Genomic DNA, 24,555 nt, shown 5'->3' on the forward strand with positions numbered 1-24,555 from the left:
CTGAAATGTAACGTCCACTGTTCAAAGTTTCGTCAAAGCGAACAAGAGGTGACCGAGACGTGCAGATGGTTGTTGTCTTGCAAACGTCCCCATCTATTGACTCAGGGATCGAGACGTGGCTGCACAATCCGTTACAGCCATGCGAATAAGATGCCTCTCATCTCGACTGCTAGTGATACGAGGCTGTTGGGATGCAGCATGGCGTTCCGGATTACCCTCCTGAACCCACCGATTCCATATTCTGCTAATAGTCATTGGATCTCGACCAACGCGAGCAGCAATGTCGCGATACGATAAACCGCAATCGCGATAGGCTAGAATCCGACCTTTATCAAAGTCGAAAACGTGATGGTACGCATTTCTCCTCCTTACACGAGGCGTCACAACAACGTTTCACCAGGGAACGCCGGTCAACTGCTGTTTGTGTATGAGAAATCGGTTGGAAACTTTCCTCATGTCAGTACGTTGTGTAGGTGTCGCCACCGGCGCCAACCTTGTGTGAATGCTCTGAAAAGCTAATCATTTACATATCACAGCATCTTCTTCCTGTCGGTTAAATTTCGCGTCTGTAACACGTGATCTTCGTGGTTTAGCAATTTTAATGGCCAGTAGTGTATGTTCAGACATAATCCCGGGTTTATTTAACAGGATATGGTGAGGCACAGCTTATTTTGCAAAATTTCTGTACTTATAGTAATGCATATTTTCAACACAGTGATCGGCAATAGTTCATGTAGACAGGCCGATGTAACTGCTACCACACTAACAAAAATATTATACGAAGGCATGCTGAAAAGTAACGTCTCCGAATTTGTTATGTATAAAGTCTTAAAGATTTTTAAATAAAACAGAATTTTTTAACATTCGTCTTTATTCTTCATGTCTACATATCTGCAGCCTTCAATCGCTAGAGGGCTCCAAACTGTTGTGTGTGCCATGGCAATGCGTAACGTAACTATGTCGGCTCATGAGAACCAGTGTGTTGAAATCGAGTTTCGAATTCGAAGTGTTTGTCCACGCATGCTGGCCATCGTGGCCGAGTGGTTATAGGCACTTAAGTCTGGAACCAGGTGACTGCTACGGTCGCAGGTTCGAATCCTGCCTCGGGCTTGGATGTGTGTGATGTCCTTAGATTAGTTAGGTTTAAGTAGTTCTAAGTTCTAGGGGACTGACGACATCAGATGTTAAGTCCCATAGTGCTCGAAGTCATTTGAACCATTTTTAAGTTAATAACGTTTGTTTTATTTAAAAAGCTTTAAGGGTTTTCGCATAAAAATTTTGGAAGCATTATTCTTCAGCACGCCCTAATAAATCACTAGTATTGTCACTACCGGTACTCTCAGGCTGAGATTACCTTTAACAGCTAGAAAGATGCTTGAACATTCCCAATTTCACTTTTAGTTTTCTTCAATTGTGAATTGTGTTCGCAACACTTTGCGTGTTTCTACTGTATACAGCTTTGACTAGTAGAAATAAAGTCTTTGAACGGTATCTTTGTCTCTCCGTTGAAGTATTTCATATCTTTGGAGGCCAGTTTAGACCATCATCGAATGGGAAATTTTCGCTCTTTCGGAACCCATGAGGTGCTGTAGTTCGAATATGTATTCTCCATTCTGTTCTGGTTCCTATTCCCGTCCAGTTACGTTCTGTTCGATTTGAGAGGCAGTCTGAATTTGTCTGATGTTAATGTGAGCTGGTTCAAAGTTTCGACAACTATGAATAAAATGGGTGACAATTAGGTGAATGAATAAGTTTTTCCAGAAGTGCATTATAAGTACCTGTACAGTTAAGATGTAAACATTCTGTGGTAACACTTGCTATGATATCCTTTTGTGTGGTGAAATGGAAGCTCATAAGTTGCTCACTTTTCGTTAAATAGAAGGTAATTATTGGACGTAGTATTATCTTTCCAATATACCGTGTTGTAGACTCAGATTTATCATACTCTCCTGCATTATGAAACAGTTATTGCCTTATTGGAAGTCGTGTATTGGGAGCATATGATTCCGTTTCCGCTTTGTGAGAATCTTATTCGTATTTGCGATTTTGAGGACCCATGTGTGCTTCGTGAATCAGTAGCATTCTTTTGAGAACGATATACATGCATATTTATAATATTTTTCCCCGAATTGTTTCGTCAGTCATAACATTTATTATCTTTACAATGCAGCTACAAATTTCCACATCGACATATTGTGCACACTTCATGCCGCCGGCTTTGTCGCATAAATGCTCAGACTGCCATGCACAATTAAATTAATTAATTACATTTTACGACTGCAAATAATTAGCAATAAATACTCCATTTATTTGCATGATTTAGGTTTCAGATTTTGAAAGGTAAGTTGTCAGCTGCTGTTTTGCAAGACTGCGACCTGATACATTAGTGAGGCATGCTGAGAAATACATGTTAGTGACGAGCTTTCTAAGTGCCGTACTAGGAGGAGATCGTGTCATGAAGTGTTCTGATCTGAGGTAGTTCGAGGAAGTAGTGGTGCCACTATTCTTTCAAGTTAAGGCTAAGCGAGTACACGCAAGTGGGGACATCCTCATTTGCACTGCTTGGGGCTTTAAGCTCTCACCATGGGACTAGGAACGGGTAGACATGAATTAACGCTGCACATCAACTAGCTAATTTAAGCAAATAACGGTGAAACAGTCCAATAAATTTGAATGTTTTAATTGTGAACTAGGGACTGACTGGTCTAGCAGCATTCAACGTACTGTGATCAACTTCTTCCATAAGGAACTTGACGAAGCCACCATATCAGCGCTTAATCTGAAGACTGCCAATTGCCCAAGATTATCAGCGGAGTGGAACAAGCAGTGTGGCATCATCTTCAGGAAGCAGCAGATGAGGTAAGGCTTCTTACTAGCTGAATTCTAACGACAGACAAGTTCCTAAGTCCAATACTAGCAGGCTGGAAAAACAAGAACTGAAACTATTGAAAAAAGATGAAGAATTAGTTTTCCTACCGGCCGACGAGAGGAATGCTACAGTTATCCTCAATGCAACTGATTATCGTAATAAAATGTGTCTGTTACTGGACGATTACACTTAGCACGTAATAAAATGTGTCTGTTACTGGACGATTACACTTAGCACATTCTTAAACCAGATCCCTCACTGGCACCGAGCAAGAAGACAGTGCAGTTACTAAAGCACCCAAGCGTCACTGAGGAAATGTGGAGAATTGGAAGCCAAGAGGATCCAGGCCACCCTGGTTGTATGGTCTGTGTAAAATACACAAAGAAGTATTCCACCTATATCAACTGTGAGTGCTGTCGGTTCTCCAGTCAATCATCTCAGAAGAAACAGTTAATCAGTCCGTGATATTACGTCAACGATGTTGTGGACACCAAGACACAATACTGTTCAACGCAGCCAGAAGGACCCACACACGGCGAGGCTTTTATTCTGTATACAACAACTAGTTAAATAGGTAAGATCCTAAATAGACAAGTAAGCAGATAGATCATTGCCTCACCTGTTGTTGTCGTGGTCTTCAGTTCTGAGACTGGTTTGATGCAGCTTTCCATGCTACCCTATCCTGTCCAAGTTTCTTCATCTCCCAGTACCTACTGCAACCTACATCCTTCTGAATCTGCTTAGTGTATTCACCTCTTGGTCTCCCTCTACGATTTTTACCCTCCACGCTGCCCTCCAGTGCTAAATTTGTGATCCCTTGATGCCTCAGAACATGTCCTATCAACCGGTCCCTTCTTCTCGTCAAGTTGTGCCACAAATTCCTCTTCTCCCCAATTCTATTCAATACCTCCTCATTAGTTATGTGATCTACCCATCTAATCTTCAGCATTCTTCTGTAGCACCACATTTCGAAAGCTTCTATTCTCTTCTTGTCCAAACTATTTATCGTCCATGTTTCACTTGCATACATGGCTACACTCCATACAAATACTTTCAGAAACGACTTCCTGACATTTAAATCTATACTCGATGTTAACAAATTTTTCTTCAGAAACGCTTTCCTTGCCTTTGCCAGGCTACATTTTATATCTTCTCTACTTCGACCATCATCAGTTATTTTGCTCCCCAAATAGCAAAAATCCTTTACTACTTTTAGTGTCTCATTTCCTAATCTAATTCCCTCAGCATCACCCGATTTAATTCGACTACATTCCATTATCCTCGTTTTGCTTTTGTTGATGTTCATCTTATATCCTCCTTTCAAGACACTGTCCATTCCATTCAACTGCCCTTCCAAGTCCTTTGCTTTCTCTGACAGAATTACAATGTCATCGGCGAACCTCAAAGTTTTTTTTTTTTTTTCTTCTCCATGGATTTTAATACCTACTCCGAATTTTTCTTTTGTTTCCTTTACTGCTTGCTCAATATGTAGATTGAATAACATCGGGGAGAGGCTACAGCCCTGTCTCACTCCCTTCCCAATCACTGCTTCCCTTTCATGCCCCTCGACTCTTATAGCTGCCATCTGGTTTCTGTGCAAATTGTAAATAGCCTTTCGCTCCCTGTATTTTACCCCTGCCACCTTTAGAATTTGGAAGAGAGTATTCCAGTCAACATTGTCAAAAGCTTTCTCTAAGTCTACAAATGCTAGAAACGTAAGTTTGCCTTTCCTTAATCTTAGGTCGTTAAAAATAATCTCGGAGTGAGAGTACAAGGGACTTATACTAGTCCTTGTGAGCGTCGCAGCAGTTACATTGGGGCAGATTATATAGATTATTTCCAATCTCAATGCTGAACGTCAACGTCACGTTAAATACCATATTATTGAAAAATGAGCCATGCCCGAACACTCCCTGTTAAATAAGGCCAAAACTGTATTTGAACACAATGGAATTCTGACCAACTCTTCGAACTATAAGAACTCTGTGATCAGAGTGATAAAAGCTTTAATAGAGACGCCGGCCATGTGCTTATCAGTGCATGGAAGCGAGCACTTAATGATGAAAGAGGACACAGGACGACTTCTCGTAGTTTATAGCTTGATGTGAGTGATTGCGCTGCAAGTGAAGCTGGATAGACAGTACAGCCATAATCTATGCATGTACAGGGCGCCATCTCAGTATGTGCCATTTCGATTATGTCGTCATGATGTAATCGAGCCAGTCAGATGTCGTCCTTTGGGGATAAAAGTGGGAGCCGCGCCACTTTCAGAACAGACAGACTTAGACCCTGTCGGCGAAAGCTTTGTGTTTTGTTAGAATTTGATGCAACAAGTAAAACGAGAACTGCAAAAGACTCCGTCCCCAAATAATGTATGTTAGTGATAAGGAATAGGTTCATACATTGCCTGCAGTTTTTATTTTCTGACGCATTTGTGAGCAGGCAGAAGGAGAGAAGTTGTATATAAGGACTACAGAACAAGGAATTGTTGTTGGGAGAAAGTTATATGCACGCACTAAAAAACAGAAACAAGAAATGCAAATTACGCTATTATGCATAGTGTTAATAGTATTATTTTTTGTGTACTAATGTAATGTAGACTTCTTTATTCTTTTCTTTTTCTCTTTCGCTGCCTAGAGAAATTTATTTGTACGAGTATTTGTACTTGTATTAGGAATTATATGAGGATTACTCTTGTGCTAGTTTCCTATAATGACATTCTTTATTTAATTTTATTAACCGTATCTACATATGTTGGATTGGATAAACAAATGAAGTCCACAAAAAAATCATTTTTTATTTGTGTTAGAAATATTTTATTATGAGAAGTATGAGAGCACATCGCATGATAAAATGGGGGCACATGTGAAAATGCTATTATAACCCGATACACTTTTTTCTTTCTACTTTCTTTTGTTTTCACAACGAAGTTAGAACTGAAATCGATAGAGCCTCTCTAGGTTACAATTCAGAATAAAATTTAAGATACATTCCGTACTGATTATTCTCTCTTCTTGGTATTTACTTCTTTTTTCTGATAGTTTCTGATGAAGTTTGATTTCTCTCCTTATTTCAGGGCCTTTTCTATTACTTTTATATGCAAAATATTATGTGGCCTAATTTAAAGGTATTGTGATACATAAAGTACCATCTAAATAGTATATTGTACAGCCACCACCAAATGATATAATCCAGTTCGTATCATAGCTCTCAAAACACGAACCACTTTCAAAATCAACACATCCTGTGACAAAAAACACTTAAAGCCCATCCCGTATTTCACCTTCATTTCACAGCCACACGCACCTAAAACTACTCCCATTTCGGTTTCTCACGTCTACACACCCTTTTTTAGCCCATTCCCATCCCACCCCACGTAACCTCGCTAACCTACTGCACACACTTGTGCTCTACCAGGCTGTGGCTAAGCCATGTCTCCGCAGTATCCTTTCTTTCAGGAGTGCTAGTTCTGCAAGATTCGCAGGAGAGCTTCTGTAAAGTTTGGAAGGTAGGAGACGAGATACTGTCAGAAGTAAAGCTGTGAGGACCGGCCGTGAGTCGTGCTTCGGTAGCTCAGATGGTAGAGCACTTGCCCGCGAAAGGAAAAGGTCGGGCACACAGTTTTAATCTGCCAGGAAGTTTCATATCAGCGCACACCCCGCTGCAGAGTGAAAATCTCATTCTGGAAACATCCCCCAGGCTGTGGCTAAGTCATGTAGCCGCAGTATCCTTTCTTTCAGGAGTGTTAGTTCTGCAAGATTCGCAGGAGAGCTTCTGTAAAGTGTCGAAGGTAGGAGACGAGATACTGTCAGAAGTAAAGCCGTGAGGACCGGGCGTGAGTCGTGTTTCGGTAGCTCAGATGGCAGAGCACTTGCCCGCGAAAGGCAAAGGTCCCGAGTTCGAGTCTCGGTCGGGCACACAGTTTTAATCTGCCAGGAAGTTTCATCGCTTTGGTTCACTGCGAGACGCCTGGACGCTTCCCTTGTTGAGAGCCGTGCCTGGCACAAAGTAACAATGCGGACGCGATCGAACCGCGGTATTGACCATCTAGGCAAGGTTGAGCTACAGACAACACGAGCCGTCTACCTCCTTCCTGTTGGGACGATTGGAACTGATCGGCTGTCAGAGCCCGTCCGTCTAATAGGCGCTGCTCATGCATGGTTGTTTGCATCTTTGGGATGATTTAGTGACATCTCTGAACAGTCAAAGGGACCGTGCCTGTGATACAATATCCACAGTCAACGTCTATCTTCAGGAGTTCTGGGTACTGGAATGATGAAAAACCTTTTTTTGATGTGTATAATGTAACTTCAAGGTGGAGGGGAATCTAAAAATTAGCAAGACTGGAGGACAGGGACGGGGACAGCGAATAGGTGGCGTTAGGGGGCACGTACCGAGATAGTTGGGGCATTTGCGATGAACACTGACACCGGGTGGCGCAATGGCTAACGCGACTGCCTACTAGGCAGGAGATCCCGGTTCAAGTCCCGCTCCGCACACATTCTCATTGCTGCTGATTCCACATAAAATCCCAATGCAGTTGATATCATTAGTTCCTTCCCTTTCCTTTCTCCCCCTTCCACCTTCAATTTAAATAACATCAATTAACAAAATTCTCTTGTAACTTTATATTCAACTTTACTGTAATCTATAGCTATACCGCTGAAGAACATATACTTAGCTGCTACCAGGCAGAGCCCTTTGGTGGAATGAGAACACTGACGGCCTTGTAGATGTCATGTAACAAACTTTAAATTGGCAAAACGAGTACTACATGCTTAGACGTCGAAATACACTCATGCTCATAAATTAAGGATAATTGCAGAATGTGGTACCACACAATGTGGCACTACACAAAACTGGCGCTAGGAGCATAGGCACATAGGAAACACACACGACACAGATCTGTAAGTCCACGGTATTGGTGATAAGTTGAGAAAACCGTCCCGAAACAAATATTCTACAAAACGCCACTGTTTCCTGCGCATGTATCCCTACATTAATATAGAATATGATCACCATGCACACATACACAGGCCGGGCAACGGGTTGGCATCCTCTGGATCAGGTGGGCGAGCGGCTGCTGGGGTATAGCCTCCCATTCTTGCAGCAGTGCCTGTCGGAGCTCCTGAAGTGTCGTAGGAGTTTGAAGACGTGCAGCGATACGTCGACCGAGAGCACCCCAGACGTGCCCGATGGGGTTTAGGTCTGGAGAACAGGCAGGCCACTCCATTCGCCTGATATCTTATGTTTCAAGGTACTCTTCCACAATGGCAGATCGGTGGGGCCGTGCGTTATCATCTGTCAGGTGGAAGGTGGGACCCACTGCACCCCTGAAAAGGCGGACATACTGGTACAAAATGACGTCCCGATACAGCTGACCTGTTAAAGTTCCGCTATCAAAGACATGTAGGGGTGTACGCGCACCAATCATAATCTCACCCCACACCGACAGACAACGACCTCCATACAGGTCCATTTCAAGGACATTAAGACGTTGGTTCACGCCAGATGAAAACCCGGTGAGAATCACTGTTCAGACAATACATGGATTCGTTCGTGAACATAACCTGGAACCACTGTTCCAATGACTGTGGACTGTGTTCTTGACACCAGGCCTTACGGGCTCTCCTGTGACCAGGGGTCAGTGGAATGCACCTTACAGGTCTCCAGGCGAATAAACCATGTCTGTTCAGTCGTCTGTAGACTGTGTGTCTGGAGACAACTGTTCCAGTGCCTGCAGTAAGGTCCCGAGCAAGGCTGCCTGCAGTACTCCTTGGCCATCTGCGGCCACTGATGGTGAAATATCGGTATTCTTGTGATGTTGTACACTGTGGACGTCCCGTACTGTAGTGCCTGGACTCGTTTTCTGTCTGCTGGAATCGTTGCCATAATCTTGAGATCACACTTTGTGGCACACGGAGGGCCCGTGCTACGACCTGCTGTGTTTGACCAGCCTCCAGTCGGCCTACCCCTCATAACGTCATCAATATGTGTTCTTTGAGCCATTTTCGACACACAGTCACCATTATCACGTCTGAAAACGTCTGCACACTTACTCGCTGCACCGTACTCTGACGTGCACCAACACACCTCTGCGTATGTGGACTGCTGCCAGCGCCACCGCGCGACGACTGCAAGTCAAATGCATCGCATGGTCATACCCCCAGGTGGTTTAAAACCGAAAACCGCCGACCAGAGCGTTGTTTCACCATGTATCAGCAGTATCCCTAATTTATGAGCATGAGTGTAGTTCGAATCTCAGCGCAGCCACACATGTTAGTTAGAATAAACACCATTCAAAAATGTATCTAAGGAAAGATTACGCAGTGTGTTTTTCATTCGGAAATAGTATTTAAATCTTGGTTGTCTTTGATGACATCGTTTTATGTCTTTTGTAAGAAGGAAAATCGTTTATCAGTACTTGTTAAATTCGACATCTAGAAGATTAAGGCCTATGGAAAGTACCGTTTATCGTTCTGCGAAATTGCTTGTGCGTAGGTCGGAATCCGGTGTCTGTCTTGCGAACGTTGGCGACTACACATCGTCTTTCCAATGAGTCACTGTGCTCTGCACTGCATCACTATGGACATGTCTGTATGGGGAGGCTCCGAAGACAACGAAAGTTCTCAGACTGCATTCGCAACTCAGCAACAAGCATGACAGTATGAGCTGCCATTGGTTACACATCAAGATCACCTCTAGTTCATGAAGACGGTAATTTAAACAGGAGATTTAAATTTTTGACGTGTTAAGACCGGTATCTATGCCCTGTCTTCTAGATCTCTGTAACTTTAACATTCAACAAGTTAACACAAGACTGTATATTGTCTATGCTATCCTGGCTAGCACCATCTGCAGATCTTCCACCCACTGAAAACATTTGTTCATGGATTGCTCAGAGACTGCTACATCACCACTTGGCAGCAACTGTGATAAATGAACTTTTAGCATACAGCTGAAGCAGCAGGAAATGACGTACCCATATCTGTATGTGGTGTCCGTTCTTTCGGACATGTCTGAAGGAACTGACACCACATATACAGGGTGGTCCATTGATAGTGACCGGGCCAAATATCTCACGAAATAAGCATCAAATGAAAAAACTGCAAAGAACGAAACTCGTCTAGCCTGAAGGAGGAAACCAGATGGCGCTATGGTTGGCCCACTAGATGGCGCTGCCATAGGTCAACTGAGTTTTTAAAAATAGGAACCCCCATTTTTATTACATATTCGTATAGTACGTAAAGAAATATGAATGTTTTAGTTGGACCACTTTTTTCACTTTGTGACAGATGGCGCTGTAATAGTCACAAACGTGCAAGTACGTGGTATCACATAACATTCCGCCAGTGCGGACGGTATTTGCTTCGTGATACATTACCCGTGTTAAAATGGACCGTTTACCAATTGCGGAAAAGGTAGATGTCGTGTTGATGTATGGCTGTTGTGATCAATATGGCAAACGGACGTGTGCTATGTATGCTGTTCGGTATCCTGGACGACATCGTCCAAGCGTCCGGACCGTTCGCCGGATAGTTACGTTATTTAAGGATACAGGAAGTGTTCAGCCACATGTGAAACGTCAACCACGACCTGCAACAAATGATTATGCCCAAGTAGGTGTTTTAGCTGCTATCGCGGCTAATCCGCACACCAGTAGCAGACAAACTGCGCGAGAATCGGGAAGCTCAAAAACATCGTTGTTGAGAATGTTACATCAACGTCGATTGCACCCGTACCATATTTCTATGCACCAGACATTACATGGCAACGACTTTGAACGTCGTGGACAGTTCTGCCACTGAGCACAAGAGAAATTACGGGACGATGACAGATTTTTTCCACGCGTTATATTTAGCGACGAAGCGTCATTCACCAACAGCGGTAACGTAAACCGGCATAATATGCACTATTGGGCAACGGAAAATCCACAGTGGCTGCGACAAGTGGAACATCAGCGACCTTGGCGGGTTAATGTATGGTGCGGCACTATGGGAGGAAGGATAACTGGCCCGCATTTTATCGATGGCAATCTAAATTGTGCAATGTATGCTGATTTCCTACCTAATGTTCTACCGATGTTACTAAAAGATGTTTCACTGCATGACAGAATGGCGATGTACTTCCAACATGATGGATGTCCGGCACATAGCTCGCGTGCGGTTGAAACGGTATTGAATAGCATATTTCATGACAGATGGATTGGTTGTCGAAGCACCATACCATGGCCATGGCCCGCACGTTCGCCAGATCTGACGTCCCCGGATTTCTTTCTGTGGGGAAAGTTGAAGGATATTTGCTATCGTGATCCACCGACAACGCCTGACAACATGCGTCCGAGCATTGTCAATGCACGTGCGAACGTTACGGAAGGCGAACTTCTCGCCGTTGAGAAGAATGTCGTTACATGTATTGCCGAATGCATTGAGGTTGACGGACATCATTTTGAGCATTTATTGCATTAATGTGGTATTTACAGGTAATCACGCTGTAACAGCATGCGTTCTCAGAAGTGATAAGTTCACAAAGGTACATGTATCACATTGGAACAACCGAAATAAAATGTTCAAACGTACCTACGTTCTGTATTTTAATTTAAAAACCCTACCTGTTACCAACTGTTCGTCTAAAATTGTGAGCCATATGTTTGTGACTATTACAGCGCCATCTATCACAAAGCGAAAAAAGTGGTCCAACTAAAACAATCGTATTTCTTTACGTGCTATACATATATGTAATAAAAAATGGGGGTTCCTATTTTAAAAAACGCAGTTGATATCCGTCTGACCTATGACAGCGCCATCTAGCCGGCCAACCATAGCGCCATCTCGTTTCCCCCTTCAAGCTAGAGAAGTTTCGTTCTTTGTAGTTTCTTCGTCTGACGCTTATTTCGTGAGATATTTGGCCCTGTCACGATCAATTGGACCACCCTATATAATTGCTCGCCCTGCTAGCTGCGCAGTCTACCGCGCTGCTCCCCCAGTGGGAAGGCGCGCCTGGCGCATTGGTGTGGAGGTCCGGCGTGCCGGCCAGCCTGTGGATGGTTTTTAAGGCGGTTTGCCATCTACCTCGGCGATTGCGGGCTGGTTCCCCTTATTCCGCCTCAGTTACACTATGTCGGCGATTGCTGCGCAAACGCAGTCTCCATGTACGTGTATACCCCCATTACTCTACGACGCAAACATTTGGGATTGCATTCGTCTGGTATGAGACGTCCCCGGTGGAGGGGGCGGGGGGTCCACTGGGGTCGAACGGCACAATAATCCCTGCGGCTTGTTGTGGGGCTGTGAACCACTCTGGGCTACGGTGGGACGAAGTCTCTCCATCGTTTCTAGGTCCCCAGTTTAAATACACAGTACACATATATAATTAAGGCGATAACGGCCAGTGAATCCTTCAGTGCAGATGGACATCAAGCTCGAACTGTTATGGGAATCGGCGAGAAGCCGCGAGTAATGAGTCTAACGAACAGGGGCTCTACATCAGTAGTGTGTGGTATAAGTTGAGGATTTGACTCTAACAGGGTAGTCCATGGAGCTGTGGTGATCACTGTGTCCAGATGACGTAGTGGTCAGCGCATATCCCTAATAGGCAGGAGAACTGTGTTCGAATCGTGGTCCGGAACACATTTTCAAATTGCCCTATTAATGTAAATAAATACCCACTGTCTTTAATTCCTTTGTGCGTCGTACCCATATCCGTCATCCTTGTGCAGTCGACTAGCTGTACACCTATGTCAGAGCCACTATAGCTAACAGACGTGGCATCCTCTTGTAGCAAATTTCGCACCCTGTAAATCTCCAAATTATATCTCCAATTCACATACAAATAGTGTACTGTTCCCACTATACTGCATATGCATGATTAGAAAGTTTCATTATCTGCCATCCTTCCTGGTGTTGCAATTTTAATGGCTACAATTATAAAAATAAAAGAAAAATTGGTCAATTGCGACTAGTTCTCGCGCTCTGAGGCTTCCATACAAACTTAATTTTGTGTACTGTTACTTCATCCACCTGGGCAATCAAGAATCGCGATGACTTTTGCCTGTTATCAATGTCGATACTGGTAGGACATCAATCCCGACAATTCCAAGTGTATCGGGAATGTTTCAATGTCAAATTTTAAGATTACATTTTTTGTGTGTTTTTGCATCTGCTACTGTAATTTCTGAGGTAAAGGAGTCTTAAGAGACAAACTGAGAGCCAGATATGAAATACCAAAAAATTTTTGTTTCATACAATTACAAATTAATAATTTTCGGATTTTTTTCCTTACTTGTACTGTGAAACCTTGCATCTTGCCAATTTTCCTGATTTTAGGTCAACGGGAATTACCCCATAGGTATTGCTGAGGGAGTTTACGATTATCAAAATATGTGACATAATTTACCATATTTTTTGATTGTACTGACTTAGGAAGTTGTATTTTTTACTTCCTCAATTGACCATATGGAAGGTTTTCATATATTTTCTGACATTGTAAATAATTTACCTTTACTGTACTCGGACAAATATGCATGAGTGCGCAGCTCGAGTAATGGATAAGATCCTTGACTCTGTGTTTGATGTAATACCTATGGTGCGGCTGGTTGCGGGTCAGTTGTGCAGTGTTGGGGCATCCTTATTAGAGGCGCAGTAGCGAACAATTAACTTTACAAAAAGAGAAGGAGATCTGATGTTTGTGAATCTTGGAGAAATTATCTGGAATACTTTATTATGGAGATGAAAAATTATTTTCAAAGCTATTTTACTGATTGTATTGAGAGAATATTTTTGGAGTAATATTCCAAGGTAATGTACAGGTATGCATGTGTAAGAATGAAACGTTTGTTTGCCACAACTATCAACTGAAGGATAACTAACAGTATTCATGATTTTTGTTAATTTCCTCTCCTTATTTTCATTATGTCATTAATTACCTAATTGGTTGAATTGTCTATAATGTTTGTAATGAGAAAAATTTCATAATTGTTAGTCTTCTTATGTTGTACAGTATTTTTTGACAATAATCAAAGTTCAGTTATTCAAGAACGATTTTCTTTAAAGTGAAACCCTCTTCCATCATTCTTAATAAGTTTTGAGTACTTTGTCGTGTGTACATTGCACCTTGTGCCACACACACAGTCACAGGTTGTTTCTGAAAAGCAAAGAAAAATTTAGGTTAGATTATATTCTTTGCTGCTGCGTTTGCTGGTTTCTACTGGCTTTCGAGAATGTCAGTACCCCAAACACGAAATAACACACTAAGCAAGACTTAAGTTACACTTCTTTCAAGAGAGATATCATTTTGCATTCTTTTGAGCAAAGATTAAGTTCTCAGAATTTTCAGGCGTTGTACTAAGTAACCAGATTAATTTACAGTGAAGGGTGAAAGCATTTTATTTCGCGGATATTTCAGGTCAGACACTGCACTTCATGTTACGTAGCTTTCATAATGTTGTTCAGTATAAGTTAAATAATTTTCACTGAGGAGAGAATTAGTTTCTTTTGGCATTTAATTAGACTCAGAGTCTTAATTTCAAATTCAGCAATTCATTAAGATTTAATTTTTGTTTCACGACACTGTTCACATGCGGAACACAGGGCCAACCATCATTCCAAAAAAAAAAAAAAAAAAAAAAAAAAAGAATCGTGTGGCCTAACCTCAGATTAACGATTTCCGAATTTTTTTCCCTTCCCTTGAACTGTTAAACCTTGTGTCTTTCCAAATTTCATGGTTCTAGATCAACGGGAAGTGTCCTATAGGTTTTGATGAGTGGTTTTACGAGTATCAAAATTTGTGGCACAGATTGCCGTATCTTTCAATTGCACTGACTTAGAAGGTTGCAGTCCTTACACGGCCAATGGACCATAGACCTTAGTATGTGACATATTTTTCAACTTGATACAACTACCCATTCCTGAGAAAAATGGGTCTTAACAGTCGAACATACAGATGGACAATAAAGCGATCGTACACTGAAGCGCCAAAGAAACTGGTATACGTAAGTGTATTCAAATACAGAGATATGTAAACAGCAGACTAAAGCGCTGCGGTCGGCAACGACTATATAAAACAGCAAGTGTCTGGCGCAGTTGTTAGATCGGTTACTGCTGCTCCAATGGCAAGTATCAAGACTTAAGTGAGTTTGAACGTGGTGTTATAGTCGGCGCACGAGCGATAGGACACAGCATCTCTGAGGTAGTTATGAAGTGGAGATTTTCCCGTACGACCATTTCGCGAATGTTCCGTGAATATCAGGAATCCAATGAAACAACAAATCTCCGACATCGCTGCGGCCGGAAGAAGATCCTGTGAGAACAGTATCAACGATGTCTGAAGAGAATCGTTCAACATGACGGAAGTGCATCCCTTCCGCAAGCTGCTGCAGATTTCAGTGATGGACCATCAACAAATGTCAGCGTGCGAACCACTCAACGAAACTTCATCGACTAGGGTTTTCTGAGCCGAAGACCCTCTTGTGTACTTTTGATGACTGCATGACACAAAACTTAACGCTTCGCCTGGCCCCATCAACACCGACATTGGACTGTAGGTGACCGGAAACATGTTGCCTGGCCAGCTCAAATTGTATCGAGCAGACGGATGTAGGCGGGTGTTGGGAGAACCTCATGAATCCATGGATCCTGCACGTAAGCAGGAGACTGTTCAAGATGGTGGAGGCTCTGTATTGGTGTGGGGTGTGTGCAGTTATAATGATATGGGACCCCTGATACGTCTAGATACGGCTCTGACAGGTGACATGTACGTAAGCATCCTGTCTGATCACCTGCATCCATTCATGTTCGTTGTGTATTCCGACGGACTTGGGCAAATTCAGCCGGACAATGCGACACCCCACACCTCCAGAATTGCTACTGAATGGCTCCAGGAACACATTTCTATAAACACTTCCGCCGGCCAACAAACTCCCCATACATCAACATTATTGAGCACATCTGAGATGTCATGGAACGTTCAGAAGAGATCTCCATACCCTCGTACTCTTACTGTTTTATGGACAGCCCTGCAAGATTCATGGTGTCAGTTCCCTCCAGCACTATTTCAGACATTAGTCGAGTCCATGCCACGTCGGGTTGCGGCGCTTCTGCGTGTTCAGGGGGTCCTACACGATAATAGGCAGGTGTACCAGTTTCTTTGACTCTTCAGTGTATAAGGGTTCCGTTTTTGCCGATAGAGGTAGGCATTCACAGTAATAGCGCACCCTGATCTCTTGCATATATTTCACGATTTTTGTTCTTTTATAATTATGAACAAGGTTACATTAAGGCGAACGTACCGTTGCGACAACACTGTAGCCGGTATTGTAGATCGTGGCCAGGTAGATGACATTGAACACGGCGTAGGCGCCGAGACCACCGGCGATGAGACGCAGGTCGGGTTTGTCGAAGCTGATGAGGAATCCGTAGGCGCTCATGAGGAAGACGATGGAGCAGATGTTCGTGGCGAGGAGGTGCGCGGCGGAGAGTGCCTGCGCCGTGGCCGTGCAGAGCCGCGACAGGCGCAACCATAGCGCCTCCAGCGTACGCAGGCTCACCGCGCCGCTCTTCCGGCGCAGCGTCTGCCAACAGGGGCGGCTGCAGCTCCAGTGGCTTGTGTCTCAAATGGATCGCTTGCATTCACAGTCATATTTGGAAGCATAAGGGTAGAAAGACACTCCTTAGCACGGGAAAACTGATAACCTATGGCTAGTTCATGGTAATGACCGACTAAGACTCGCCCACTGAGGTCCGTAAAAACTTAGTTATGTATACAGGGTGTTACAAAAAGGTACGGCCAAACTTTCAGGAAACATTCCTCACACACAAATAAAGAAAAGACGTTATGTGGATATGTGTCCGGAAACGCTTAATTTCCATGTTAGGGCTCATTTTAGTTTCGTCAGTATGTACTGTACTTCCTCGATTCACCGCCAGTTGGCCCAATTGAAGGAAGGTAATGTTGACTTCGGTGCTTGTGTTGACATGCGACTCACTGCTCTACAGTACTAGCATCAAGCACATCAGTACGTAGCATCAACAGGTTAGTGTTCATCACGAACGTGGTTTTGCAGTCAGTGCAATGTTTACAAATGCGGAGTTGGCAGATGCCCATTTGATGTATGGATTAGCACGGGGCAATAGCCGTGGCGCGGCACTTTCGTATCGAGACAGATTTCCAGAACGAAGGTGTCCCGACAGGAAGACGTTCGAAGCAACTGATCGGCGTCTTAGAGAACACGGAACATTCCAGCCTATGACTCGCGACTGGGGAAGACCTAGAACGACGAGGACACCTGCAATGGACCAGGCAATTCTTCGTGCAGTTGACGATAACCCTAATGTCAGCGTCAGAGAAGTTGCTGCTGTAAAAGGTAACGATGACCACGTCACTGTATGGAGAGTGCTACGGGAGAAGCAGTTGTTTCCGTACCATGTACAGCGCGTGCAGTCACTATCAGCAGCTGATTGGCCTCCACGGGTGCACTTCTGCGAATGGTTCATCCAACAATGTGTCAATCCTCATTTCAGTGCAAATGTTCTCTTTACGGATGAGACTTCATACCAACGTGATCAAATCGTAAATTTTCACAATCAACATGTGTGGGCTGACGAGAATCCGCACGCAATTGTGCAATCACGTCATCAACACAGATTTTCTGTGAACGTTTGGGCAGGCATTGTTGGTGATGTCTTTATTGGGCCCCATGTTTTTCCACCTACGCCCAGTGGAGCACGTTATCATGATTTCATACGGGATACTCTACCTGTGCTGCTAGAACATGTGCCTTTACAAGTACGACACAACATGTGGTTCATGCACGATGGAGCTCCTGCACATTTCAGTCGAAGTTCGTACGCTTCTCAACAACAGATTCGGTGACCGATGGATTGGTAGAGGCGGACCAATTCCGTGGCCTCCACGCTCTCCTGACCTCAACCCTCTTGACTTTCATTTATGGGAGCATTTGAAAGCTCTTGTCTACGCAACCCCGGTACCAAATGTAGAGACTCTTCGTGCTCGTATTGTGGACGGCTGTGATACAATACGCCATTCTCCAGGGCTGTATCAGCGGATCAGGGATTCCACGCGACGGAGGGTGGATGCATGTATCCTCGCTAACGGAGGACATTTTGAACATTTCCTGTAACAAAGTGTTTGAAGTCACGCTGGTACGTTGTGTTGCTGTGTGTTTCAATTCCATGATTAATGTGATTTGAAGAGAAGTAATAAAATGAGCTCTAACATGGAAAGTAAGCGTTTCCGGACACATGTCCACATAACATATTTTCTTTCTTTGTGTGTGAGGAATGTTTCCTGAAAGTTTGGCCGTACCTTCTTGTAACACCCTGTATACACAGTTCATCCATTCAGGGCATCCACATCTACGTCTACACAGATACTCCACAAGCGACCGTACGGTGCGTGGCGGAGGGTACACTGTACCACTACTAGTCATTTCCTTTCCTGTTCCACTCGTAAACAGAGTGAGGAAAAACGACTATCTATATACCTCCACACGAGCCCTGATTTCTGTATCTTATCTTCAGGGTTGACGATTTTTGCCTGTTATTGACGTTGAAACTGGTGATATAATGGTCCTAGAAATTCTATGACTTTCGAGAATGTTTTAATTCCATGTTTTGAGTCGGATAACAAATAACAAAATAAATATTTTTTCGTGTGATGTAATTACGAATGAATAACTTTCGGACATTTCCTTTTATTGTACTGCGAAACCTTGCTTTTTAGAAAATTTCATCAATTTAAGTTCAAATGGTTCAAATGGCTCTAACCACTATGGGACTTAACATCTGAGGTCATCAGTCACCTAGACTTGTTGTTGTTGTTGTGGTCTGCAGTCCTGAGACTGGTTTGATGCAGCTCTCCATCCTACTCTATCCTGTGCAAGCTTCTTCATCTCCCAGTACCTACTGCAACCTACATCCTTCTGAATCTGCTTAGTGTATTCATCTCTTGGTCTCCCCCTACGATTTTTACCCTCCACGCTGCCCTCCAATACTAAATTGGTGATCCCTTGATGCCTCAGAACATGTCCTACCAACCGATCCCTTCTTCTGGTCAAGTTGTGCCACAAACTCCTCTTCTCCCCAATCCTATTCAGTACCTCCTCATTAGTTATGTGATCTACCCATCTAATCTTCAGCATTCTTCTGTAGCACCACATTTCGAAAGCTTCTATTCTCTTCTTGTCCAAACTATTTACCGTCCATGTTTCACTTCCATACATGGCTCTTGGCCACAATAATGCGTTCACTAAGCTGTTTGTAGTAGCTTACCCGCGTACCTATTTTCCTATTCATTATTAAACCTACTCCTGCATTACCCCTATTTGACTTTGTGTTTATAACCCTGTAGTCACCTGACCAGAAGTCTAGTTCCTCCTGCCACCGAACTTCACTAATTCCCACTATATCTAACTTTAACCTATCCATTACCCTTTTCAAATTTTCTAACCTACCTGCCCGATTAAGGGACCTGACATTCCACGCTCCGATCCGTAGAACGCCAGTTTTCTTTCTCCTGATAACGACATCCTCTTGAGTAGTCCCCGCCCGGAGATCCGAATGGGGGACTATTTTACCTCCGGAATATTTTACCCAAGAGGACGCCATCATCATTTAATCATACAGTAAAGCTGCATGCCCTCGGGAAAAATTACGGCCGTAGTTTCCCCTTGCTTTCAGCCGTTCGCAGTACCAGCACAGCAAGGCCGTTTTGGTTATTGTTACAAGGCCAGATCAGTCAATCATCCAGACTGTTGCCCTTGCAACTACTGAAAAGGCTGCTGCCCCTCTTCAGGAACCACACGTTTGTCTGGCCTCTCAACAGATACCCCTCCGTTGTGGTTGTACCTACGGTACGGCTATCTGTATCGCTGAGGCACGCACCTAGACTTAGAACTAATTAAACCTGACTAACCTAAGGACATCACACACATCCATGCCCGAGGCAGGTTTCGAATCTGCGACCGTAGCAGCAGCGCGGTTCCCGACTGAAGCGCCTAGAACCGCTCTGCCACAGCGGCCGGCATCATTCTAAGTAACGAGATGTACCCTGTAGGTTTTGATGAGTGAGTTTGTGAGCATCAAAGTATGTGACATAAATGGCCGTATCTCTTAGCTGCATTGACTTAGAAGCTTACATTTATTACACCGTCAAGTCACAATTGATGATAGTATGTGACAAAATTTCAACTTAATACGCTTACCCATTTCTGAACAAAAAGGATCCTTAAGAGACAAACGAACAGACAGACAGTCAAACTGCAAATGACAATTTTTTTTCGTCTGATATAATTACAGATTCACAATTTTCGTATTTTTCCCTTTACTTGTACTGTGAAACCTTGGTTCTTGTCAAATTTCATGATTCTAGGTCAATGAGGAGTTATGATCAGCGAATTTTCGAGTGTCGAAATATGTGGCAATAAACGACCATATCTTTTGATTCCATTCACTTAGAAGCTTCAGTTTTTTACATCATCAAGGGAACGTAGATGATGATATAAATTTCAACTTGATATGTTTATCCATTTCTGAGAAAAAGGGGTCTTATACCGACAGAGAGACAGACAGTCTACATCTACATCTGCATCTACATGGATACTCTGCAAATCACATTTAAGTGCCTGGCAGAGGGTTCATCGAACCACCTTCATAATTCTCTATTATTCCAGTCTCGTATAACGCGCAGAAAGAATGAACACCTATATCTTTCCGTACGAACTCTGATTTCCCTTATTTTATCTTGGTGATCGTTCCTCCCTATGTAAGTCGGTGTCAACAAAATATTTTCGCATTCGTAGGAGAAAGTTGGTGATTGGAATTTCGTGAGAAGATTCCGTCGCAACGAAAAACGCCTTTCTTTTAATGATGTCCAACCCAAATCCTGTACCATTTCTGTGACAATCTCTCCCATACTTCACGATAATACAAAATTTGCTGCCTTTCTTTAAACTTTTTCGATGTACTCCGATAACAAACGACAAGAAAAATTTTTTTTTGTGTAGTATAACTATAACAGTGTCTCAGTTATCTCAAAGAATGTCGGTATTTAATTTGAGGTTACTTTCTGATGGCCGTTCTCAGGCTACAAACTACGAGAAATGTAATAAGATTGCTGCATCCATTTTTCAGCTTTCCGTAATATTTTGTCTGCAATGTTCCAGGTTCTTAAATATGCTTTTAGTTACGTCCAAATTGACTTAGTTCAGTGAGGTAGATCATGATCCATGTTCTTCGTACAGGCTTTGGCTACATCTCATTCCTACAGGGAAGCCAGCACGCCTTCCATATTGATGGACGAGTGAAAGACCATGACTGTACGAAGAGCATGTTTACTTTCGCCATTCGTCTGTCTTCAGTGTGTCCTTTGTGTGCAAGTGCTACTGGCGTGAGTTAACTAAAAGTGCTCCTTTCAAGTATGACAGGATACTCATTTCGTGAGTAGGCATATGCGATTTTTATGTATGGCCGAGCGAATGGCAATGCACGTGAGGCTTCAGTTCTATATCAGACTCTGTTTCCAGAGCGAAGACAGCCGAGTCATTCATCCTTTCGATTTGTGTTTCGTAGCATTGCCGAGATAGGATCGAGGACGATCAAGTGCTGTTCGTACGCCTGACCAGTAAGAGCATGTTCTACGGGCTGTCGCAGGTATCAACGCAAGACATGTGGCCATGGCATATGACAAATCTTCGATTTCAGCATGGAGGATAATTCACAAGCAGTTCACGTATCCGTATTATCCTTAGTGTCCACAGAGCCTAATGCCTGCTGATCATCCATGATTGTTGCACAAACTGCCATTCCATTGTCTATCTTTTCAGTTTTGTTTAAAGATGAACCAAAGTTTCGAAGAGAGGGAATGACAGATTTCCACAAACAATCCATGTTGACCGATCATATTCCTCGTCTTATAGTACAACTAGACATCAGCATCTGTTTAAGATCTCTGTGTGAGCTGGAATTATCGGCAGTTGCCTGGGAGGGCCATACATTCTACCAGCACGTCTTACACGTGCAGTCTACATGGACTTCGGAAACTTCCTGACAGATTAAAACTGTGTGCCTCACCGAGACCCGAACTCGGGACCTTTGCCTTTCGTGGGCATGTGATAGAGCACTTGGCCGCGAAAGGAAAAGGTCCCGAGTTCGAGTCCCGGTCCGGCACACAGTTTTAATCTGTCAGGAAGTTTCATATCAGCGTACACTCCGCTGCAGAGTGAAAATCTCATTCTGGAAACATCCCCTAGGCTGTGGGTAAGCCATGTCTCCGCAACATCCTTTCTTCCAGGAGTACTAGTTGTGCAATGTTCGCAGAACTGAAGTTTGGAGGGTAGGAGACGAGGTACTGGCAGAATTGAGGCTGTGAGGACGGGTCGTGAGTCGTGCTTGGGAGCTCAGTTGGTAGAGCTCTTGCCCGCGAAAGGCAAAGGTCCCTTGTTCGAGTCCCGGTCCGGCACACAGTTTTAATATGTAAGGAAGTTTCACATCAGCGCACACTCCGCTGCACAGTGAAAATCTCATTCTGGATACATGGACTTCATTCAGAACGCCCTCCAAGACCTACTAGAAATGTGCTCAAGCAAAAAAGAAGAAACATTTGGTTTATGCGCAATTGAGCTCCAGCACATTTCAGTCGCGGTGTTAGGGATGCAGTGGCTGTTATCTGCTATGACATACGTATAGGCAGAGGAGGACGGACCATTTCTATCACATTCTCCGGACTCAATCCTTTGGATTATTATCTACAAGGGCACCTTACACATATTTATATACAGCAGACCACCTGAAGGCAGAAACTCTAGTCTCATAAAAGCCTTTGAAATCATTCGAAGCCATCAGAGAGTATTTGATAGGGTGCGACTGTCCGTGATTAGACGAGTGCATGTGTATTTAGAAGCAAGAGAGGGACATTTCGAGCATTTATTATAATTTTATGTGTTGATGATCTCCAATCATTTGTAAACTTTAATCACTTGAAAACGAAGGATTTTTGGACATATTCTTCTTCTTGCCCCCAAAGTTCGTATTTTTCAGATTGTTGTGTTGATAAGTAATAGGCTATCAGAATGAGTGACACACCCTTGTAGGTCTACCTACAATTACATGTTCACCAGACCAGGTTATGAACTTTCTAGAAGTAACTGTGATCTTAAATTCACTCAAACATTCATTATTGCCCTCATTTCTTCGAATTATGCAATGTAAGCGTCGCCTACTCTGGAATATGTTGATGAAACTGTGGTCAGAAAGGGTTGTGGATTATTTCTTGGGTCACAATTTTGAATAAAAGAGTCATTTTTCTGAAGAGACATTTTCATGTACTCACGTCAGTCAAAAAACAATCGGAGGCTTAGAAAGGTTAGAGCAGCAATATTTGTTATACCACTCTTTCATCAACCAGCAATATTTATCGTACATTTTGGTTACGTCATTTCCACTAGAAAGGCAACAGTTTACTGTAAATTGAAGGTGGAGGGGAGAAAAGGAAAGGAGATGGAACGGACTAGTGACTTCAACTGCATCGGGACTGTACGTCGAATCAGCGGCGACGAGTGAACGTGTGCCGGACTGGGTTCGGGATCCACTGCGCCACCCGATCACAGTGATTATTGCCACTGCGCAGACTTCCTCAGCGCGCCTCACAGCTGACTCACCACCTAGCGCCTCCCATCCGCAAGTCCCTGCCCGTGTTCTCTACGCTCGCTACTTCGAGATTCCTACAGGAGGTCAGACACAATTGTGCATCCGCACTGAAGAAGGTGGATTCGTTGCTCATTGAGGCAAATCACGTATATGAATGCGTAGTGCCTGTTCTTTCAACAGAGAAGTTACAGCATTAGAAAATTGCAGCGAAATGCAGGAAGATCTGCAGCGGATAGGCACTTGGTGCAGGGGGTCGTAACCGACCCTTAACATAGACAAATTTAATTTATTGCGAATACATAGAAAGAAGGATTCTTTATTGTATGATTATATGATAGCGGAACAAACACTGGTAGCAGTTACTTCTGTAAAATATCTGGGAGTATGCGTACGGAACGATTTGAAGTAGAATGATCATATAAAATTAATTGTTGGTAAGGCGGGTACCAGGTTGAGATTCATTGGGAGAGTCCTTAGAAAATGTAGTCCATCAACAAAGGAAGTGGCTTACAAAACACTCGTTCGACCTATACTCATCAGTTTGGGATCCGTACCAGATCGGGTTGACAGAGGAGATAGAGAAGATTCAAAGAAGAGCGACGCGTTTCGTCACAGGGTTGTTTGTTAGGCGTGATAGCGTTACGAAGATGTTTAGCAAACTCAAGTGGCATACACCGCAAGAGAGGCGCTGTGCATCGCGGTGTGGCTTGCTGTCCAGGTTTCGAGAGGGTGCGTTTCTGGATGAGGTATCGAATATATTGCTTCCCCCTACTTATACCTCCCGAGGAGATCACGAATGTAAAATTAGAGAGATTCGAGCGCGCACGGAGGCTTTCCGGCAGTCACTCTTCCCGCGAACCATACGCGACTAGAACAGGAAAGGGAGGTAATGACAGTGGCACGCAAAGTGCCCTCCGCCACACACCGTTGGTTGGCTTGCGGAGTATAAATGTAGATGTAGATGTAGATGTCTGGATAGGTGGCACTTGCCGCCGCGGTGGTCTCGCGGTTCTAGGCGCGCAGTCC

The 24,555-nt window shown here is 43.6% G+C and overlaps 1 protein-coding gene across 1 annotated transcript in view; it reads right to left on the minus strand.

The window, feature by feature from the left end:
• The window catches only part of LOC124613557 (gustatory and odorant receptor 63a-like), a 140,504-nt gene that overhangs the window by 51,478 nt on the left and 64,471 nt on the right, over window positions 1-24,555 (minus strand). Inside the window, exon 4 of the mRNA XM_047142270.1 lies at window positions 16,155-16,436. Coding sequence (XP_046998226.1) covers window positions 16,155-16,436 — 282 coding nt within the window. The remainder of the gene's footprint in view (window positions 1-16,154; window positions 16,437-24,555) is intronic.

This window comes from Schistocerca americana, chromosome 4 (genome assembly GCF_021461395.2).
Source record: "Schistocerca americana isolate TAMUIC-IGC-003095 chromosome 4, iqSchAmer2.1, whole genome shotgun sequence".
Classification (NCBI taxonomy): Eukaryota; Metazoa; Arthropoda; class Insecta; order Orthoptera; family Acrididae; genus Schistocerca; species Schistocerca americana.